This window comes from Salvelinus alpinus, chromosome 8 (genome assembly GCF_045679555.1).
Source record: "Salvelinus alpinus chromosome 8, SLU_Salpinus.1, whole genome shotgun sequence".
Classification (NCBI taxonomy): domain Eukaryota; kingdom Metazoa; phylum Chordata; class Actinopteri; order Salmoniformes; family Salmonidae; genus Salvelinus; species Salvelinus alpinus.
The window spans coordinates 86,156,928-86,177,193 of NC_092093.1; the positions used below are offsets into that span (position 1 = coordinate 86,156,928).

General features: G+C 42.1%; 1 protein-coding gene across 1 annotated transcript; it reads right to left on the bottom strand.

Moving 5' to 3' along the window:
• Positions 1 to 17,787: 17,787 nt before the first annotated feature.
• Positions 17,788 to 18,929, bottom strand: LOC139582342 (sex-determining region Y protein-like). The gene is made up of 2 exons (XM_071412329.1): positions 18,620 to 18,929; positions 17,788 to 18,431 (listed from the first exon to the last, which is right to left on the bottom strand). The coding sequence occupies exons 1-2, from the start codon at positions 18,927 to 18,929 to the stop codon at positions 17,788 to 17,790; spliced, it is 954 nt and encodes a 317-aa protein (XP_071268430.1).
• Positions 18,930 to 20,266: the final 1,337 nt, after the last annotated feature.

Below are 20,266 nucleotides of genomic sequence, written 5' to 3' on the forward strand. Positions count from 1 at the left end.
GAATTGGATAGATGGCGGGATTTACCAATTTCTCTTATTGGGCGGGTCAATTGTGTAAAGATGAATATATTACCAAGATTCTTGTACCTTTTTCAAACCTTGCCCTTTCCTATTCCCAAGTTTTTTTCAAACAACTTAATAGGAAGGTTTCTTCATTTCTGTGGAAAAGGAAACCCCCCAGAGTGAAACTCACAACTTTATGCAAACCATACTCAGGAGGACTCACTCTACCTGACTTCCAGTTGTATTACTGGGCATCTCAGTTAAAGGCTGTGGGGGTATGGCAAGATACAACAACAAGTTCACCCTCTTGGAGACAGATAGGGGAGGAGTGTCTGACCCCTGCTACATTGGCATCTATACCTTATATTAGCCCACCTAAAGCTTTGCTAGGTCTCATAAACAACCCTTTCATGAAAAACACTTTAAATATATTGAAGTCTGTAAACAAACAGAAGGACTTATATCTATATATGAACAACCACCTTTCTATAATAACCCCATCTTATCCAAAGCCCTGAGAGATGGTATTACATTTTCTTGGTTCAACAAAGGAATTAAAACATTTGGTAATCTCTATAGAGATGGAGAACTACTATCCTTTCAACAACTGGCATCTCATGTAAGTTACCTCAAACTCATTTCTTCAAGTACCTATAGGTTAGGCATTATATTGCCACTGAGCAGGGAGGTAGGATTCAGCACATGAGTAAACCTATAACTGATCAATTGTGGCTGGAAAGGAAAGGGGTAAAAGGTTTCTCTGAAAGCTTGCATGAAGTGGCATGATGACCTTGGTCTCATTGTTGAGGATGAGAAATGGGGAAAGCTCTTTTTAGATGCTCTGCGTCTTTCATTTTACACAAGGCACAAGTGGTGCAATTCAATATTTTACATAGGGTTTACTTTACACCAGAGAGATGTATTATTGTTATTTGTTTTTGTGTTGAATCATTTATTTTCTAGCATGGAATGTGAAGGTCGTTCTGTTTCTTTTTTTGTTGTTAATCAGTGAAGCTAATACCGGTAGAGGGGAGGGGGGGGGGGGGGGGGGGTGTTCCTGTGTTGGGGAGAGAAGGGTTTTGCACGATTTGCCCCCATGTAGTAGCATGGTGTTTTGTGTAAGTGGAAGGAATAACTGGGCATTATCTGTGTCATATTATGCTAATTATTAAATTGTAAAAAAAGAAATGCCAATAAATATATTGTAAAAAATATATAAAAAAATAAATAAACATATATACAGTGGGGAGAACAAGTATTTGATACACTGCCGATTTTGCAGGTTTTCCTACTTACAAAGCATGTAGAGGTCTGTAATTTTTATCATAGGTACACTTCAACTGTGAGAGACGGAATCTAAAACAAGAATCCAGAAAATCACATTGTATGATTTTTAAGTAATTAATTTGCATTTTATTGTATGACATAAGTATTTGATCACCTACCAACCAGTAAGAATTCCGGCTCTCACAGACCTGTTAGTTTTTCTTTAAGAAGCCCTCCTGTTCTCCACTCATTACCTGTATTAACTGCACCTGTTTGAACTCGTTACCTGTATAAAAGACACCTGTCCACACACTCAATCAAACAGACTCCAACCTCTCCACAATGGCCAAGACCAGAGAGCTGTGTAAGGACATCAGGGATACAATTGTAGACCTGTATAAGGCTGGGATGGGCTACAGAACAATAGGCAAGCAGCTTGGTGAGAAGGCAACAACTGTTGGCGCAATTATTAGAAAATGGAAGAAGTTCAAGATGACGGTCAATCACCCTCGGTCTGGGGCTCCATGCAAGATCTCACCTCGTGGGGCATCAATGATCATGAGGAAGGTGAGGGATCAGCCCAGAACTACACGGCAGGACCTGGTCAATGACCTGAAGAGAGCTGGGACCACAGTCTCAAAGAAAACCATTAGTAACACACTACGCCGTCATGGAATAAAATCCTGCAGCGCACGCAAGGTCCCCCTGCTCAAGCCAGCGCATGTCCAGGCCCGTCTGAAGTTTGCCAATGACCATCTGGATGATCCAGAGGAGGAATGGGAGAAGGTCATGTGGTCTGATGAGACAAAAATAGAGCTTTTTGGTCTAAACTCCACTCGCCGTGTTTGGAGGAAGAAGAAGGATGAGTACAACCCCAAGAACACCATCCCAACCGTGAAGCATGGAGGTGGAAACATCATTCTTTGGGGATGCTTTTCTGCAAAGGGGACAGGACGACTGCACCGTATTGAGGGGAGGATGGATGAGGCCATGTATCGCGAGATCTTGGCCAACAACCTCCTTCCCTCAGTAAGAGCATTGAAGATGGGTCGTGGCTGGGTCTTCCAGCATGACAACGACCCGAAACACACAGCCAGGGCAACTAAGGAGTGGCTCCGTAAGAAGCATCTCAAGGTCCTGGAGTGGCCTAGCCAGTCTCCAGACCTGAACCCAATAGAAAATCTTTGGAGGGAGCTGAAAGTCCGTATTGCCCAGCGACAGCCCCAAAACCTGAAGGATCTGGAGAAGGTCTGTATGAAGGAGTGGGCCAAAATCCCTGCTGCAGTGTGTGCAAACCTGGTCAAGAACTACAGGAAACGTATGATCTCTGTAATTGCAAACAAAGGTTTCTGTACCAAATATTAAGTTCTGCTTTTCTGATGTATCAAATACTTATGTCATGCAATAAAATGCAAATTAATTACTTAAAAATCATACAATGTGATTTTCTGGATTTTTGTTTTAGATTCCGTCTCTCACAGTTGAAGTGTACCTATGATAAAAATTACAGACCTCTACCTGCTTTGTAAGTAGGAAAACCTGCAAAATCGGCAGTGTATCAAATACTTGTTCTCCACACTGTATATAGATATATATTTAAATTAATCTGTTTATCTTAATTTCCATAAATATGAGGTTCTTACTGTGGAATGCAGTGTTTGATTTTCACCAAACATAATGGGACACATCTCATCCAAAAAGATGACTCAAGTTTGCCAAAAACATCTGGAAGCACCTGGATGATCATCAAGACTCTTGGAAGAATGTTCTATGGACAGATAAGTCAAACGTATACTGTAACTTTTTGGCTGATGGGTCCCATTATGCCTGGCGAAAACCAAACACTGCATTCCACAGTAAGAATCTTATACCAACAGTCAAGTATGGTGGTGGTATTGTGAAGGTTTTGGGATGCTTTGCTGCCTCAGCACCTGGACGACTTGCCTTAATACAATGAACCATGAATTCTGCTCTGTATGAGAATGTCAGGCCATCCTGCTGTGAGCTGAAGCTGAAGCGCTGCTGGGTAATGCAGCAAGACAATAATCCAATACATGAAAATGGCTAAAAAGCAACAAATTCAAACTTTTTGAATGGCCTAGTCAACGTCCAGACCTAATCCCAATTGAGATGTTGTGATAGACCTTTGGTCACCCCCAAAGCCAATTCCTCCTTTGCCTGCCTTTCTTTCCAGTTCTCTGCTGCCAATGGCTGGAACGAATTGCAAAAATCACTGAAGCTGGAGACTCATATCTCCCTCACTAATTTTAAGCATCAGCTGTCAGAGCAGCTCACAGATCATTGCACCTGTACATAGCCCATCTGTAAATAGCCCATCCAACTACCTCATCCCCATATTGTTATTTTTTGTTGTTGTTGCTCCTTGCACCCCAGTATCTTGACTTGCACAATCATCTTCTGCACATCTATCACTCCAGTGTTAATTGCTAAATTGTAATTACTTCACCACTACGGCCTATTTCTTGTCTTATCTCCCTAATCTTACCTCATTTGCACACACTGTATATAGATTTTTCTCTATTGTGTTATTGACTGTATGTTTGTTTATTCCATGTGTAACTCTATGTTGTTGTTTGTGTCGCTTTGCTTTATCTTGGCCAGGTCGCAGTTGTAAATGAGAACTTGTTCTCAACTGGCCTACCTGGTTAAATAAAGGTGAAATAAAAAAATAAAATTTTTTTAAACAAGCAGCTCATGCTTGAAAACCCACAAATGATGCTGAGTTAAAGCAGTTCTGCATGGAAGAGTGGGTAAAAAGGTATCCACAGCGACGTGAGAGACTGATCAACAACTACAGGCTTGCGTTTGGTTGGAGTAATTGCAACTAAAGGTGGCAAAATCAGTTATTGAGTGTAAGAGGGCAATTAAGTATGTCATTGCTGTGTTATTTGTTCACGCAGGTTCCCATTATCTAATATTAGGTTTTGGTTGAAGATCTGATAACATTCAGTTTCAAAAATATGCTAAAGTAGAGAAAATTTGAAAGGAGGCAATTACGTCTTCACAGCACTGTGATTTTATCCAGCTATACCTGTATCCTTACATGTTTTACAATATAAGAACACCTTTAATTATGGGGATTCTTTAATAAATGTGTTAAAGGGGTCTCTGCGTTCCATTGACCAGATTGGCGCACATTCAGGAAATCTGATTTAATAAAGTGGATATTCGTCTAATCCGTCCTGATTTATGTAATGTAACAGGCCCACAATGTAGTTACTCAAGTCCGATTTGGATACATTTGGCTGTTTTCGCTGCATAACATTTAGAAGTTGTCCCTTTTCAGGTTTAGAAGAAGTGACTTCTAAATTCTAACTCCTGTTCGTATAAGCTGGTTAGCATAGCTAGCATACAGAAATTGGTGGTGGTAGTCAGTTGTTTTTAACTGTATTGCAGTTGATTGGTGACGATGACATGAACATGTGTTGGTGTTGACATCCATACAAGCATTATACTCAGATTTTTACCTCAACATAATGTGAAATACACATATAAACAACAGCCTAAATGTAGGCTGATTTTGCTGGGGGGCCAATGAGGAGATTCGGAATCTTTCCCCCACGGCCCTTTCCCCCACACGTTTCCATGGCATTTCCATTGTTTTGGTCGAGTTCGATTGACGTCTTTACCGCATGTATTGTGTTTAATATGTAGGCTTACCTTTTCAAATACAGTCTAATCAATTTACAGATTTATTCCATTTAAAACAATGGCTACTGTACATGCAGCTCCTCTCTGCAGGCATTATGTTGTTCTATATGGTTCTTAAATGACAGAAAAAGCTGAGTAATGTGCAATGTGTTGTTTTCACACAGCTGGGGTTTTATGGAGGAAATGCACCGTGAGTGCTTCCTCTCTGAGCTGTTCCCTTTACACTAACGGTGTATAGAAACACATATTACTGACAGGAAGATCCTACTTTATATTGCATTTTAATTGGATGCACACCTACACACCCACACATGTTCTCATCACTCACAATGTAAGGAAGCCGTACCATTCACTTAACTCTCACACGTAGCTTCTATCAAATTCATAGCCTAAAATATGCCTTCAGTGCAGTCATATATCAAACCAGATGGTTCGTGCCAATAATAATGCCGAACAAATTATGTCTGACCTGTGAAAATCATATTTATTTTCTTCTTTTGATGACACCTTTTTGTGGATTTTATTTCACTTTTCAGTGCAGAAATGTAATTGAATTAAGATAAGATCATTGAAAAAAAGATGACAGTTAAATGAAAGTATGCAGTTGTCTATGATGTTTATTTTCAGTAACTTTACTCTGTGACCCGCACACAGTGGAATAGTTTTATCAATACTTAAGGTTGGATATCTTTTCGACATCAAGGGGACACTTTGCTCAGGTTAACCTCCCAGTGTCTGAGTTCACCTGATGTTAAATGACCTGTCAGAGATAATCTCTTGACAGGGAATTTACACACAATGGTGTCGAGCATCCATATCAACTCAGTAACAACTCAGTACCCTCTCCAAGTCAATGTGCCTTGAAGGCCTCAATCTGAGTCGCCTCAATCCGAATATAAAGAGAAATAACAGTTTCCTTCATGAGCACCTAAACCTAGACCCTAACCCCCTTCAAAGTCAACACTAAATAACTAAACACTGGAGCAGTCTAATTCCATTGATTATGATTTACAGGTACTGTCTACATATTAGGACATATTAGGACAGCCTCAGTCTCAGCAGGAGGTCCTAATATGGATACCATATTGGGGATCAACAGCAATGTTATTGAGTGTTGATTACTAGAATGATCAACAGGACAGTGTCTGGATCTAGGCATTAAACTTAGCCTCACACTTAACTTTTGACTTTTCCACCTAACCTCAATGACCAGAGTCAGCAGACCAACTTCCCCTCTGTGATATTCTCACAAGATAAGAGGGAAAACTCTCAGGCAGCAACACAGTCAGAGAGACTGAATACTATCCACTGCCATCAGTATACACAAATACACTAAACAACATTCATACACTGACATAGGTAGCGTCCCCAAATTGTACCCTATTCCCTATTTAGTGCACTACTTTTGACTAGGATCCATAGGACTATGGTCAAAAGTAGTGCAATGCATGGGAATAGTGTATGTGCCATTTGGGAAACAGTCAAAGGTATATATGGAGACCTCAGAGGAACTTGACCACTTCTGGATGTAAAACGTATCTTTCCGACATTGTGGTCGATGCACAGCAAGTGGACCTTGAACTTTGTAGTTATTGTTACGTTTGTGCAGCAGGTTATAAAGCTTTCTGGCTGGGTACCATCCAAAACATTGTCTTATCGCTGGGGGCTGTGGAGTTTGGGCCCTTATCAGATGGCCTTGTGGCCTTACAATAACATTGGCTCTATCAGAGCCGGGCAGACCCCTATCTGGCAACGCTGCCCTACAACAACAATAAATACAGCATGCGAGCAACACACACACACTCAAGATGCTCCCAACCTGAGGTGTGTGTGTGTGTGTGTGTGTGTGTGTGTGTGTGTGTGTGTGTGTGTGTGTGTGTGTGTGTGTGTGTGTGTGTGTGTGTGTGTGTGTGTGTGTGTGTGTGTGTGTGCGTGCGTGCGTGCGTGCGTGCGTGCGTGCGTGCGTGCGTGCGTGCGTGCGTGCGTGCGTGCGTGCGTGCGTGCGTGCGTGCGCGAGTGCGTGCGTGCGTGTGTGTGTGTGTGCGTGCACTCACTAAAACATGGGAATGATAATAGATTGACCATGACAGTGCTGGGCATGGTCACTATCTGGGGCCATATGTATCATTAGGATGCTGATTTTCCTAGTCTCTTGATACATACTGCCTCTGGCCAATGAGGAGAACAATCCCACTCCACCTGAGGAGGAACGTCATTTGAATCAAGAAGAGACAATATCCCACTGGGGGAAAAACTGGTTGAATCAATGTTGTTTCCATGTCATTTCAACCAAAAAAATGCAATGTGATGATGTTGAATAAATGTGGAAAACTGAATGGATTTGCAAAAAGTTATCAACGTAAGGGAATTTCTTCGTTTTCTTCACCCAACTTTTAACTTAAATCCACTGACATGGGACATTTTTTTGTTGAATTGACGTTAGCTCACCACGTTAGCTCAACTGTAGATCTAAACAAGAAGTTGAACTGACGTCTGTGCCTAGTGGGATATAGTGATTTGCTGAAATTGCTGAAAGCAAATTTCACATTTCAAAACCTGCTGCCACATCAACTACCACATTAATATAATGCAAGGCACTAGTAGTAGATGAGATTTTTGGATTCACCAGTGTGGTGCAATAAAATAAATTGCCGCAGAATTGTGACGTGGTGGAACGTATCTCTGATGCCACAATTATTGTACGGTGGGTGATGCACAGTTTGAATTTCACTTTATTAGCTAAGAAGTCAATCACAGATTTGATGGACCGTTTATTATGAGGTGCAGATCTAATCCCATTGTGTGATGAAGCACAGATTTGCAGAGAAAATCAAAGCTACTGATTTCCTGTGCTGAGGAAACCCCCTTTACAGAGAATGGCTTTATAATGCCGAGTGCCCGGGGCTTCCTTAAGGATAAATAAAAACATAAATAAAAACATGTCCGACCACTTAACATTTATTGTTCCTCTTTCAGGCTGTGAAGTAGGAACCATATTGTTTATAATAAATAAGTCCATTAGCAGCTTTGGGCCAGGTGGGTGACAGGGGCCCCGGGATATCCCACTATGCCCACCCCAGGCACCTACGCCCCTAGGCCCAGGGCAGAATTCTTCCATTTAAGGCAGTCGTGGCCTAGGAAGGGGGGTGCTGGGTAGTGGCGGGCTGACTAGGCTGAGGCCCTGTCACGTTTTCTCTAGTGATAAGAGCAGGAGCAGGAAGCCATGCAAGGGCAGGAAGGAAGAGCGCTTAAGCTGCCTGGAAGGTGTGAGAGAGGGAGAGAGAGAGAGGGGAACAGGGAGAAGGAGACTAAGACTAGAGAGAGAAATATATATATGAGAAGACAAGGTAAGTGAGAGGAGAAGGGAGAGAAAGCAAAGCGGAGTAAGAAATTCAGTTGATTAGTTAACTGTAGACCAACCCAATGGTTAGTGAAATCTCGCTGTATGTCTAATGAAACATTTTACATTTACATTTTAATCTTTTAGCAGACTCTCGTATCCAGAGCGACTTACAGGAGCAATTAGGTTTAGACAGGAAACCGCAGGTTTAGACAGGTGTGAAGGACAGCCCTTTGGCCACAGAGTGAACCGGGGCTGTGTCCCAAATAGCACTCCTTTCTCTATGTACTGTTCCACCTTTAACAAAGCCCCATAGGGCTCTGGTTAAAGTAGTGCTCTGTATAGGCAATAGGGTTTCATTTGGGATGCTGCCCTGGAGTTCAGAGGGGAAATGGGTGAATTACTATATTTGGTCAGAGAGGCCAGCGTGTTTGTGCAGGAAACACTGCTACATACACCTGTTTTCCACAGCGTCCTCATACTTCCACTGGATATCATAAGGTGAATGCACCAATTTGTAAGTCGCTCTGGATAAGAGCGTCTGCTAAATGACTTAAATGTTAAATGTTACTAGATTCAGTTTTCTCCTAGCAGAACTCAGCTAGGCGAAGTGAATGTCTGTGCCTCGCGTACTCCCTTATAAAACCTTCACTTGAGAAACAAGAAAAAGAGGCAATAGTATTTGTCGATCTTGAGACAACGTAGCCAGTATACTCTTCCTTAAAATAGTCAGAATTAATCTAAGATGACTCAAGAAAGCTGTCATTAATTTTGAAATGTTTTGCCGAGGAGATCTTAGTCATGCAATTTTACTATTTTATCTAACTAAGATATTTGGTGCAGCATTTCTCAGGTGAATTTTTTTTGCATGAAAAAGAGTCTTCTCTTGTTAAATGACAACAAACACTTAATTGAAGAATCCCTACTGTCGACTAATCACAGATGAAGGTGCGTAGACTTTGCCTACCGAATTTAGGCTTGCCTCAAGAAAATGTTTTGTGTGCACGAACCCTTGAACGAAGACCAAAACTAACAAAAACGTCACAAATTGTCATCATAATATATGCACGAAATGACATGTATGGACATTAGTTAGCATAATGCCATATAGTGGTATTAGTAGCGATCAAATGTGATAATATGATCAAATGTAACACCTAGATACAGTAACACAGACCTTAAGTCGCTCCCACAGAAAACCTATACAGCGAAATACATTCAAATGGCTCCTCCTTAATAACATGCATCCCTATGACTGCAAAAGATGAATGCTTTAGGGGAAATCCCCCACCCATCCTTGTTATATAAAAAGTGCTAATAGCAGCAGTGAAGCCCTGTCACCTGACACACCTGACAACTATTTGGGTTGTGACAGTAACAGGAGAGAATCTCAGAATCTCAGCTCTACCACACATCTCTCGTTTTTTTCCCTGAATTCCCTCTTTTTAATCAGTCTGTTCATCTAAAAAGGATTTAAGGCGACCAATAAATAAAGCTCTCATAATGCCTCTCTGGAAATTAATTTCACGGGAAACGGGTATGGTCATGTAGGTCAATAGTCGCCACCGCTTTTGTTTATTTTCCCTTCATATAAATGCATGTTTGGAAATACGGAGAAAGCAATTCCTGTTAACCAAAACTTAACTGGAAAATGAACTGAATTAAATTGTATGTGCACTAGGATTGACAATATAAAGAGCAGTTGTTGGAGAAATATAGTCTAGTAGGCCTATGGATGGGGAGAAATACAGGTTAGATTGCTGTGATTGTGGTGTTGCAAACTAGAGTGAGCCCTCCCCTGGAGCTAACTGGAATAACAACACTCTCAGGGCTCCCTTCTATCCATTCTTCTACTTATTGACATAACATACCTACTACTGATTCAGTAGACCATCAACAACATTTAAGTTCCACACACAAATTGTATTCATTTTCCATTTTAAACTTATACATGTAGGCCTAACTATACATGTAGGCCTTTTGAATTGTACCGCCCCATGTATACAAATATACAGTATGCTCATCAAATGATAATACATTCCCACATTTGAGACCTAATGTCCTTGAATTGACTCCTTCTTTATTGAAAAGCTTCATCTGGCGGAATGAGATAGTGCACTACTTTTGACCGGAACACCATGGGCCCTGGTCAAAAGTAGTGCACTACATAGGGAAAAGGGTGCCATTTGAGACATACACAGCCTTGTAATAACCTTTAAGTGGGTGTAGTATCCTACTAAGCGGGGGTTTCTCCCTTGCTGTAAACACTATCAGGTACAGGGGCCTCCCCGGCTGCCACTAAGCAGTAAATAAATATGAGGCTATTGTATTCCTGCAGCCTAACTGTCCTTGCTCTCTCGTGCTGAGTAAACGCACACATACAATGGGAGGCCGGGCTGCTGTGTCATTTGCCATCCCCCTGGATCCCCGCTCCAGCTCTCCTCACCATGGGAAAGTGGCTGCGGAGGAAAGGAGAGGCCGACAATAAGGTGAGTTGCAACCAATGCTTTTCCTAAATTAGGTTTTATATGGAGACAGCCCGCATATGTACGACAAAACAGGCATCTCACCATTTTTACAGCTTCCACGGTGACGTTTACTGTAAATATAAACGGGTCAGATTCCAACAGGGTTACATTATTGTTGATATGATTTTGAGTTATATGGCACTCTTTGGGTCACGTTATTATAAAACTTTCAGAGGAGAAAACAACTCTAGCCCTGGGCTTGTTGTTTTGTCCTCGCAGGGTGTGTTACCGCTGGGAGGATAAACTCAAGTAAAAACTGAAAGTTGGGAGGCTTGGTGGCCACCTTAGGGTGGGTGGCTTCCTCTGCTGTGTCTCCGCAGGAAAAAGGCGGACAGCCAGAGTTCCCTGGAAGAATGCGCTAGGAGACCTTGAGGCCTTGAGCTATAGGTACCCAGACCCAGAGAGGCCCCCAGGAGAGGCACATTACTCAGGCCTGTCACTGCCTCAAGCCAGGGAGAGCTGCCCAGGCCTGCCTATGCCAGGCACAGGCGGCGGTCACTGCAGCTCCGTCCCGTAATCACGGATGACATACTTGGAGTAGTTTTCCAGATTGGTTTTCCTGTCTCTCCAGCTGCGAGTGGGCAAACAGCACAGGAAGAATAACAGAGGTTGCAGCCAGGCTCCCAGAAAGTGGCGTTTATAAACAGAGCAAAAATAAAAGTTGAAAGGCGCACTGCTCTCCTCCTGAGAGCCTCAGAGAGAGGGGGAAGTGAGGCCACGTCCTACGAGAGTCCAATCTCCCTTAAAACCCCCTGCCTCAAAACCCCCTGCCACTCAAACCCACACGGTGTTTACAAAAGCAGTGCCACCCCGAATGACCACACTATGCCACAGCCAAATGCTTCCAAACACATCCTAAAACCATTCGGAGACCCCCAAATTACCTCCAGGTGACATTTTTATCATTACAGTATAATGCCATGTCAATCCACACACCTTATACCACAAATCAACATATAGACTATGTGAAATAACAACATCAAGCTCATGGCTGGTTAATCAGGTGTCAGGGAGCTTTATGTGGTGGCCCTGTTTGCTCAGTCAGTTCAGGTTTACATGGTGGCTATCATGTAGGTAGAAGATATGGCTCATTGCCATACAGTGGTGCTCCGGTCAGCATTGTGACTGCAGCTGAGAACCAGCTACCCCGCTGAGAGGCTGGGGCTGTATCACTCAAGCTTACTCTGCTAAGCCAATTACTACAGGTTCTCATGTCAATAAAAGCTAACAGGTGCCCACCATGGAGGGGAAACAGGAGGAGGAGGAGGCGGAGGAGGAGGAGGAAGAAGAAGGTGTTAGGGGACAGACAGATTGTGCCCCCAATGAGAGATGTTGTTGGAGTTGCTACTGGAATTGTCATTGTATGGAGATTGTATGTAGTCACACACACAAGCACACACACACACACACACACACACACATGCTCAGGTATTGTTCTTGTCCCTGACCTTCATACATCGCTAACAGATCCTTTGACCTTTGAGAATAGAAGGTCATCCAGAGAGTGCACATTCCACAGACACATCAAAGACCATTGAAGAAGAACTGTGAATGACACGTCTTAAGTTTTATAAGTGCTTGTTATTGGGATTTAGAGTTTAAGTGTAGAGGAAGGTTATGCTTTGTTTTAACAGTCCACTATTTACCTGATATTTAGAAACAACATATTAAAAGCTACGTTTTTATTACCTAATAAATACTTTTTTTATTCCTTTGGGATTCATTGAAAATGGTAGCACTAACCATCACCAGTAAAACACAGTTACACATATCAGTAAATATCAAATAATTACCCATTACCAAATGTTAGCATGTAATAGTTGATGAATACATACTAGTAATAATAATAATTAAATAGTATAATGTATTACATTTGTAAAGCACTTATATGTTATTACATATACCTATGAGGTTATATCCTGATAAAATTCAAGTGACCTCAGACTATTTTGCTAATGAAGTGATGTCCCAGGTGTATTGAGGTACGGAGAAAGCAGGGGGAATCTGTTCCTGTGACGTGTGGACACGGTGGCACACCATCTGCAAGGCTCATTAAATCAGTCTCATCAAATCATAAAAACACAACTGCACAACACTCATATACAGTACATACCCAAACGCTGAGTCATAGTGTACTCTGAGAATATTCAGGAAGAGCCCTGACGTTATTTCCAGAGGACGTGGTGTAGTAGGGCAGGGTAATGGGCTTGCTAAACAAACTCCAGATGATCACAGCGCGGGTAGCTCCCTATGAGCAACTCATAGTACATACACTGATTAAAGCGTCCAGGTGATTATAAAAAAAGAACACACGCACCCACAAACACACACACACACACAAAACACACACACACACACAGTACATACGACTACGCTTAGGTTGAGGATTGTGTGTGTAATCAGTTCCTATATGTGTTTGTTGACAAGCTCTGGGCTCAGGAGCCTCTAATAGAGTATTGTATCTTCCCAGCAGGTCACAGGGGCCACACCTAGACGCCCCATTCTATTCAGTCTATCTGTCAGACTAAAACCCCATTACTGTAATCAGCTGTCTGGTTTTCTGGTGGTGTCTCCCTGCTCCAAAGGCACCCACTCCACTCAAAAGAAGGGTCCCCACTGTGTTCCCCCCCTGGAGACCGGAGGTCCCATTTACCCATCTCTTCTCTTCTCTCCTTTCCGCTCTACTATATCTCTTCTACAACATTTATTCTCCTCTCCTCTCTTGTCTCCTCTCTGCTCTACTCTCCATTCTCCATCCCTATCCCCTCTCTTCTCTCCCCTCTACTCCTTCCCTTTTTCCATCTCCTTTCTCCATTGTCCCTGCAGATAGGAGCCAAAGCCAGGTTCCTCCCCAAGTTAGCCAATGATGGCCTGCGTCTGAGCATAGACCTGTGAGACTCAGAGGTGAAAGCCCATTGAAACTGTTGGACTGAGACTGAGACTGCCCTGATGAGGTTATTGTAATCTGATTGTCCAAACAAGAGCTTGATTGGAGTTGCCCCAGATAGACTCATAATTAACTGTTCTGCCCTTAGATTTTTATCAGAGACTAATTAATGGGTTTTAATAGGACTGGTTGGTTTTTAAGCTTTTCATTTCAAGCACACCACACACCTACAGTGGATGGTGGTCATTTTAAGCTGGAGTCAGAAATGTCTTAACATGTCTCCTTAGTGAATCCCCTTGCCTATTTATTTGTATTTATTAATTCATTAATTTAATTATTTTCCAAGCTCTTTATGTTGTCCATTCCAGTGCCAAGTCTATCAAACAGCCTCTCTATTAAATTATAGAGAGAAATCAAATTTCTCGTCACGAAGCCGTCGAGAGTCTCAAATCAGAGTTTCCTGTTTCCTGTTTGACTCTTCTTCTCGTCCACAGACAGAGAAACATTCCTGAAGGAGAATTCACGAATGAGCACTATCAGTAGAGAGCAAGTCTGGGTAGCTGCAGCCCAATATGGCAACCAGACTATGAGCAAGTGGTTGTGTCGAAAGAAGTGGGTGTATGGAAAGCGAATCCGCTAATTGGGCAGATTTCTTGCCACTCGAGACTGTTTTGCATGGCTGATTGAGCTGCACGGCGAGTTGATAAGCCGGTGACTAGAGTAGTGGTGTTGTATGGAGGTGCCTGCCGACCTGAGGTGCTTCCCACTGGGCAGCTGTATCAAGGTATTAACGGCGGTAGTTAAAGTAGCAATATTTCTTCCTACCGTGATTTTATTTCAAGTAGAATAGCAGCCGCTCCATTTGAATCTTATTACCATCTAACAAAAAGATAACAATAATACATATAAGAACAACCTGTAAAGATTGTTGTTTTTTATTTGGTGTGGGGGGGTGAAGGCACCTACATCCTTCAGTAGGCCTCATGAAGTTAAACTCAGACATCTCAAAACTCACAAAGTCAAACCGACTGCACATCTCTCCCACTTGACCCATCAAAGCCCAGGAAACATTCCTCAATAAAGCCCTGATCAACCACATACCTGACAATAAGTGACAACTGCAAGCAGACTGGTGCCACCATAGGTCCCAGAGCGGTGGGGCAATTTTTGTCTCCTGGGGTCCAGAGTTTTTCCTTATCTGTTAACCTAACCAGGAAAACTCTAGACCCTTATAAGGTATGACAGCGATTAATCAGTTGTAAAAAGGTTTTATAAGGGCCATGATGGGACCAGTTTTTCCTAATCAGGTCACATGGTTTTAAAAAACTGGGGGGGAAGAAAACGATGAATCCTTTCACTGCTATCATTGACACTGTCTCTGTTGGTCCTTCAGGAAATTCCTGAAACGGAATATGGATTGTAGCTAAGAGACCAAATTACAACAGAGAAACACAGTAGAGAAATGTAGGATTAGTTTAGAGAAGGGGTCAACAAATTGTGCACAAGAGAGAGAGAGTAAGAGAAAGAGAGAGAAAGAGGGAGAGAGAGAGAGAGAGATTGAGAGCTTCTAAAAGGAAGTGATTCCCAAACCTTCCATAACAAAGACATCACCTATAGAGAGATGAACCTGGAGAAGTGACCCTAAGCAAGCTGGTCCTGGGGCTCTCTTCACAAACACAAACACAAACAGACCCCACAAAGCCCTAGGACAGCAACACAATTAGACCCAACCAAATCATGAGAAAACAAAAAGACATTACGACACATTACGACACATTGCAAAGAATGAACAAAAAAACTGAGCAAACTAGAAAGCTATTTGGCCGGGGGGGACACAGTGGCAGAATACCTGACCACTGTAACTGACCCAAAAGTAAGGAAAGCTTTGACTATGTACAGACTCAGTGAGCATAGCCTCGCTATTGAGTGAAGCCGCCGTAGGCAGACCTGGCTGCCAAGAGAAGACAGGCTATGTGCACACTGCCTACAAAATGAGGTGGAAACTGAGCTGCACTTCCTAACCTCCTGCCAAATGCATTACCATATTAGAGACACATATTTCCCTCAGATCACACAGACCCACAAAGAATTCGAAAACAAATCCAATTCTGATAAACTCCCATATCTTTGGGTGAAATACCACTGTGTACCATCCCAGCAGCACGATTTGGGACCTGTTGCCACAAGAAAAGGGCAACCAGTGAAGAACAAACACCACTGTAAACACAACCCATATATGTATGTTTATTTATTTTCCCTTTTGCACTTGCACATTGTTTCAACACTGTATATATACATAATATGACATTTGAAATGTCTCTATTCCTTTGGAACTTTTATGAGTGTAATGTTTACTGTTCATTTTTTTATCGTGTATTTCACTTTTGTCTATTGTCTATTTCACTTGCTTTGGCAATGTAAACATATGTTTCCCATGCCAATAAAGCCCTTTGAATTGAATTGAGAGAGGAAAGGAGAGATTTCAAACCTTCAAAATATCCTGTGTATTGAGCTTGTTGTTGTATTTATGTGTGAGAGAGATAGTGTCTCTCAGTCACACATAAACACACACTGTCTGACGGTTTTACATGAGTATCATGGGAATGGACCTGACGTCAGATTTCTTCCGTTCATTCAGGGATCTGTGGGTTGGAGCCTGGAAGTGCTGAGTGGAGCAGCTCTTTAGGCCCCTAATCAGCCCTCTCTCCTTGGGCAGGTCGCTGGAGCTCAGTCCCCTGGCCTCCATCTTGCGCTTCCCCCTTCCCCACAATTAATAACCATCCCTGTCATTATTCAATGTTTCCTCATGTGAACCCTCAATAAAGGATGCATCAAAAAAATATGTGTTGGTGAATTTGAGTGTGGAGTGGGGACTTGTGATGTGTTTTATTGTAGCATTCGTTGCTTGGCTGGTGGAGCTAACCTGCCTGGGCCTGTGCCCAGTCAGGTTGGGGCAGAGTGAGAGAAACATTTTCATAAATGGATAAACATTTGGCAGCCAGAGGCATATGAGTCGGGAGATGTGTGGATCTTTGGCATATATTTAGAGCCTTTGTGAGATGTTTTAAAATGAAACAGGAAGTGCGGAGGTTTATGCCCCTGGCGCCCACCCTATTTTCCTCCCCTCGCCCAGTCAAGAAAGACATAGGCCCAGAGATAAAACAGTATGTCAACAGCCTGGCTTCTGCCAACGGCTGGGCAAGCAAAAAACCCAACAGCCTCTCAGTCCACTCCAGTTTGTTGACATAAGTAATAAATATTCCAGATCATTTGTTGCCAGTCATCCATCAAAATATAGTTTTCTTTATAAATGAATCTGTTGAAATGTTGTATAATTTAGTGCACCACACATTTTAATCTGTTAATTGTATAGCATTCACTTGAGAGTAAGGACATCCAAATGTAAGGTTATTTTAGATGTATTTATTTATAAGAAATACTGGGTTGGAAACATTCATCAATAAGAATACATTTTGACAAAAACAAAATATACAATATAAATAACAATGCTAAAAATGTCATCTTTAAAACATATAATAACATTTCCATACTTCTAAATAATATTAAATAAGTTGGGGAAAAAAACAATCATTTAAATTATTACATTTTGGAGTTGACATAGACAGGTTGGTTGTTTAGCAACTCAACCGAAGCGTGCACAACTATGGGGGAAAACAGACAGGGTTGGCTTAGATTGCTGACAACATGTAAACTATATTTTGTCTCCAAATGTTTATTGAAAACATAAAACCTTCGCACAATGAGCACTTGTTATCTCTCAAATACATGGTTAGCTAGCTACAGAATTTTTGCCATATTAGCATAGACATGACATGAGTTCAAACTCCTCAAAACAAGAAATGGTATCAATAACAAGATACAACGAGCTGAAACGAGCCACCTACGATTCCCCACATGGCAGCTTCTTGTCATGTTTCCTAGCTATCTGATCGTTCAGAATCATAACACAACACAGCCTTCTGCCTCATCGATGAGAGTGCATCATTTTCATGACGTTGTCAGCCAACCCATCTATACTGTGAACAACAAAGACAGCTAAAATCTTTGCCATATATGGCAAATTACATAGTTCAGGCCTCCCGTAGGCTGCCTTGCTGGTGATAACTGTACTCCATTGGCTCAGGCCTACATGGGGGCGGGCTCAGGTACTGTTCAAACTCACTGCGGTCCAGATCATACAGCATATCTAGGTGAATCTGCTCCAGATAGAACTCCAGAGAGAGGTCAGTGGAGGAGAACAGCTGGAGGCCCTGGACCATGAAGTCCCCCTGCTCCCAATGAGACACAGCATAGGCTGGGCTGGGGGCCTCACACTGCTGCAGCCCATGCTGGGTAGAGTAGTATGGATGAGGCTCTGCTGGGTATGTCCCTGTGTTAGAGTATTCTAGAGGCTTGTTAGGGAATGTGGATGATGGGTCTGGGTAATTGGACCTGTTTGGGTAGGTCTCGGGCATATGGGAGAAGTATGCCTGGGAGTTTGGGTAGATGGCTGGGTTTGGGTAGGCTTGCTGCTGGTGGCACTGGTTTTGGATTAGGTAGTTGAGAGGGACCAGGGCCTCCACAGGTAGGGCTTTGGGGCCCTTCTTCAGCTGCTTCTTCCTGCGGGGCCGGTACTTGTACTTGGGGTGGTCGATGGTGTGCTGTACTCTCAGGCACTCTGCTTCCTGCATGTAGGGCCGCTTCTCTGCCAGAGACATGGCCTTCCAAGTTTTACCTGCAGCAACACAATCATATTAGATATTAGTATAGAAACACCACAATATGCATGCTACGCTCAGCTAACTTGCTATGTCTGTCCTCATCAATTGGTTAATAGGCTAATAATGATTTTGGTAATTGTTGAAATATGAATAGTCTCATAATAGTTTTAATCCAAATGGAAATTATGTGAATAAAACTTACCGAGCATTTTGCTGAGTTCTTTGTTCTCTAGTTCAGGGTTGAGTTTGGCAAGGCGTCTGCGCTCCTCCTTGGTCCAGATAATAAAGGCGTTCAGCGGCCTTCTGACCCGTGGTTCTGCCAATGGTTTCGGCTCAGGACTAGAGCAGCTGGAGTCGGAGTTGACCGAGAGATGACAAGATGGTACAGAGCCGAGGGATTGCGCCTCGGACATCTGCTCACTCTGGGAAGACGTACCGCAAAACTCGTCGCTTTCAAACATGGCTTTCGTTGTGCAAAGATCGGAATGTGGGGGGATCCGATCAAAGTACATGGTTATGTATCTTTTTTACCTTTGATGTTGCTTTGAGGTTGCTCTCCTACTCCACTAGTGATGGACATTGGCTATATGCGTTCCCGGGTGTCTATCCACCAATAGTAGGCCAGGAGGAGTGGATTTAAGGTGTCAAATCAAGGTGTTCTCTCAAGTCCGTGATAGTTCTTGATGCCTCGCTCAGTCGATCATCAATCAATCAAATGGCCATTTAATGTTAAATCAAAAATAATACCTGTAGGTCTATTATTTGCCTATCGAATTTTAAAAAACTATATAATTTAATTTTTTTAATGATTCGTGATAAATGCTCTCATGATTCGGTACAATGACTGCTCGATTGGATCACGACAATCTTGGCAAATGTGACATAGGCCGTCTTTCCCTTTGAAGTTGAAGGCTAATAATAACAACGTATCCATTATGGATTTACCTTTTATGAAGCTGGCAAATTCCTATGCCTTATGCCAAATGAATCGGATGCCTACTTTGTTCCCCTTTTGAAATATCTTTCCGTTTTTCTATTAAGGCATGACTTCCCTTTCCTCTGTGTGTTATAAATACAATTAAATCAATTGGACATCTATCCTCTAACATCAAAGTTCTCTGGCAGGACTTTAGTTATTCATTATAAGTCACGTGCCAATTGCACGCTCCTCAAATCAAATCAAATCAAATTGTATTGATTAGCAGATGTTATTGCGAGTGTAGCGAAATGCTTGTGCTTCCAGTTCCCGACAGTGCAGTAATATCTAACAGTAATCTAACAATTCCACAACAACTACCTAATACACACAAATCTAAGTAAAGGGATGGAATAAAAATATATACATATAAATATATGGATGAGCGATGACCGAGCAGGATAGGCAAGAAGCAATAGAAGATATAAAATATAGTATATACATATGAGATGAGTAATGCAAGATATGTAAACATTATTAAAGTGACTTGTGATCCATTTATTCAAGTGGCCAATGATTTCAAGTCTGTATGTAGGCAGCAGCCTCACTTATCAGGTCCACTGTCTCTTTCAAAGCACGTTTTACACCTATGGGTACACTGAAACAAACGTGATCAAGGCAGGTTTATTATAGGATTATGTACACACATATTTACCCCCAACAAAAGCGAGATCTAAACGTTTGATAAGGGTGCATGACAAGCTTATCTTTGTGTGTGACAGTGGCCTATTTCAAGTCGATTCATCAGTAGGCCTATAATACAATAGTCTATTGAGCTAAAGCTATCTTGGACATTCTGTGGGTTTCCATGGGTTAGCACAAAGACATATCCAGTATGTAAAAATATATATGTAAGAAAAATATGAAGCCTAT

What these genes read in the sequence shown, in the direction of transcription:
- LOC139582342 (XM_071412329.1), bottom strand. Translation starts at nt 18,929, where the DNA reads ATGTACTTTGATCGGATCCCCCCACATTCCGATCTTTGCACAACGAAA. An exon ending in AGAACTCAGCAAAATGCTCG is followed by an intron (nt 18,432 to 18,619) that starts GTAAGTTTTATT and finishes GTGTTGCTGCAG; the next exon opens with GTAAAACTTGGAAGGCCATG.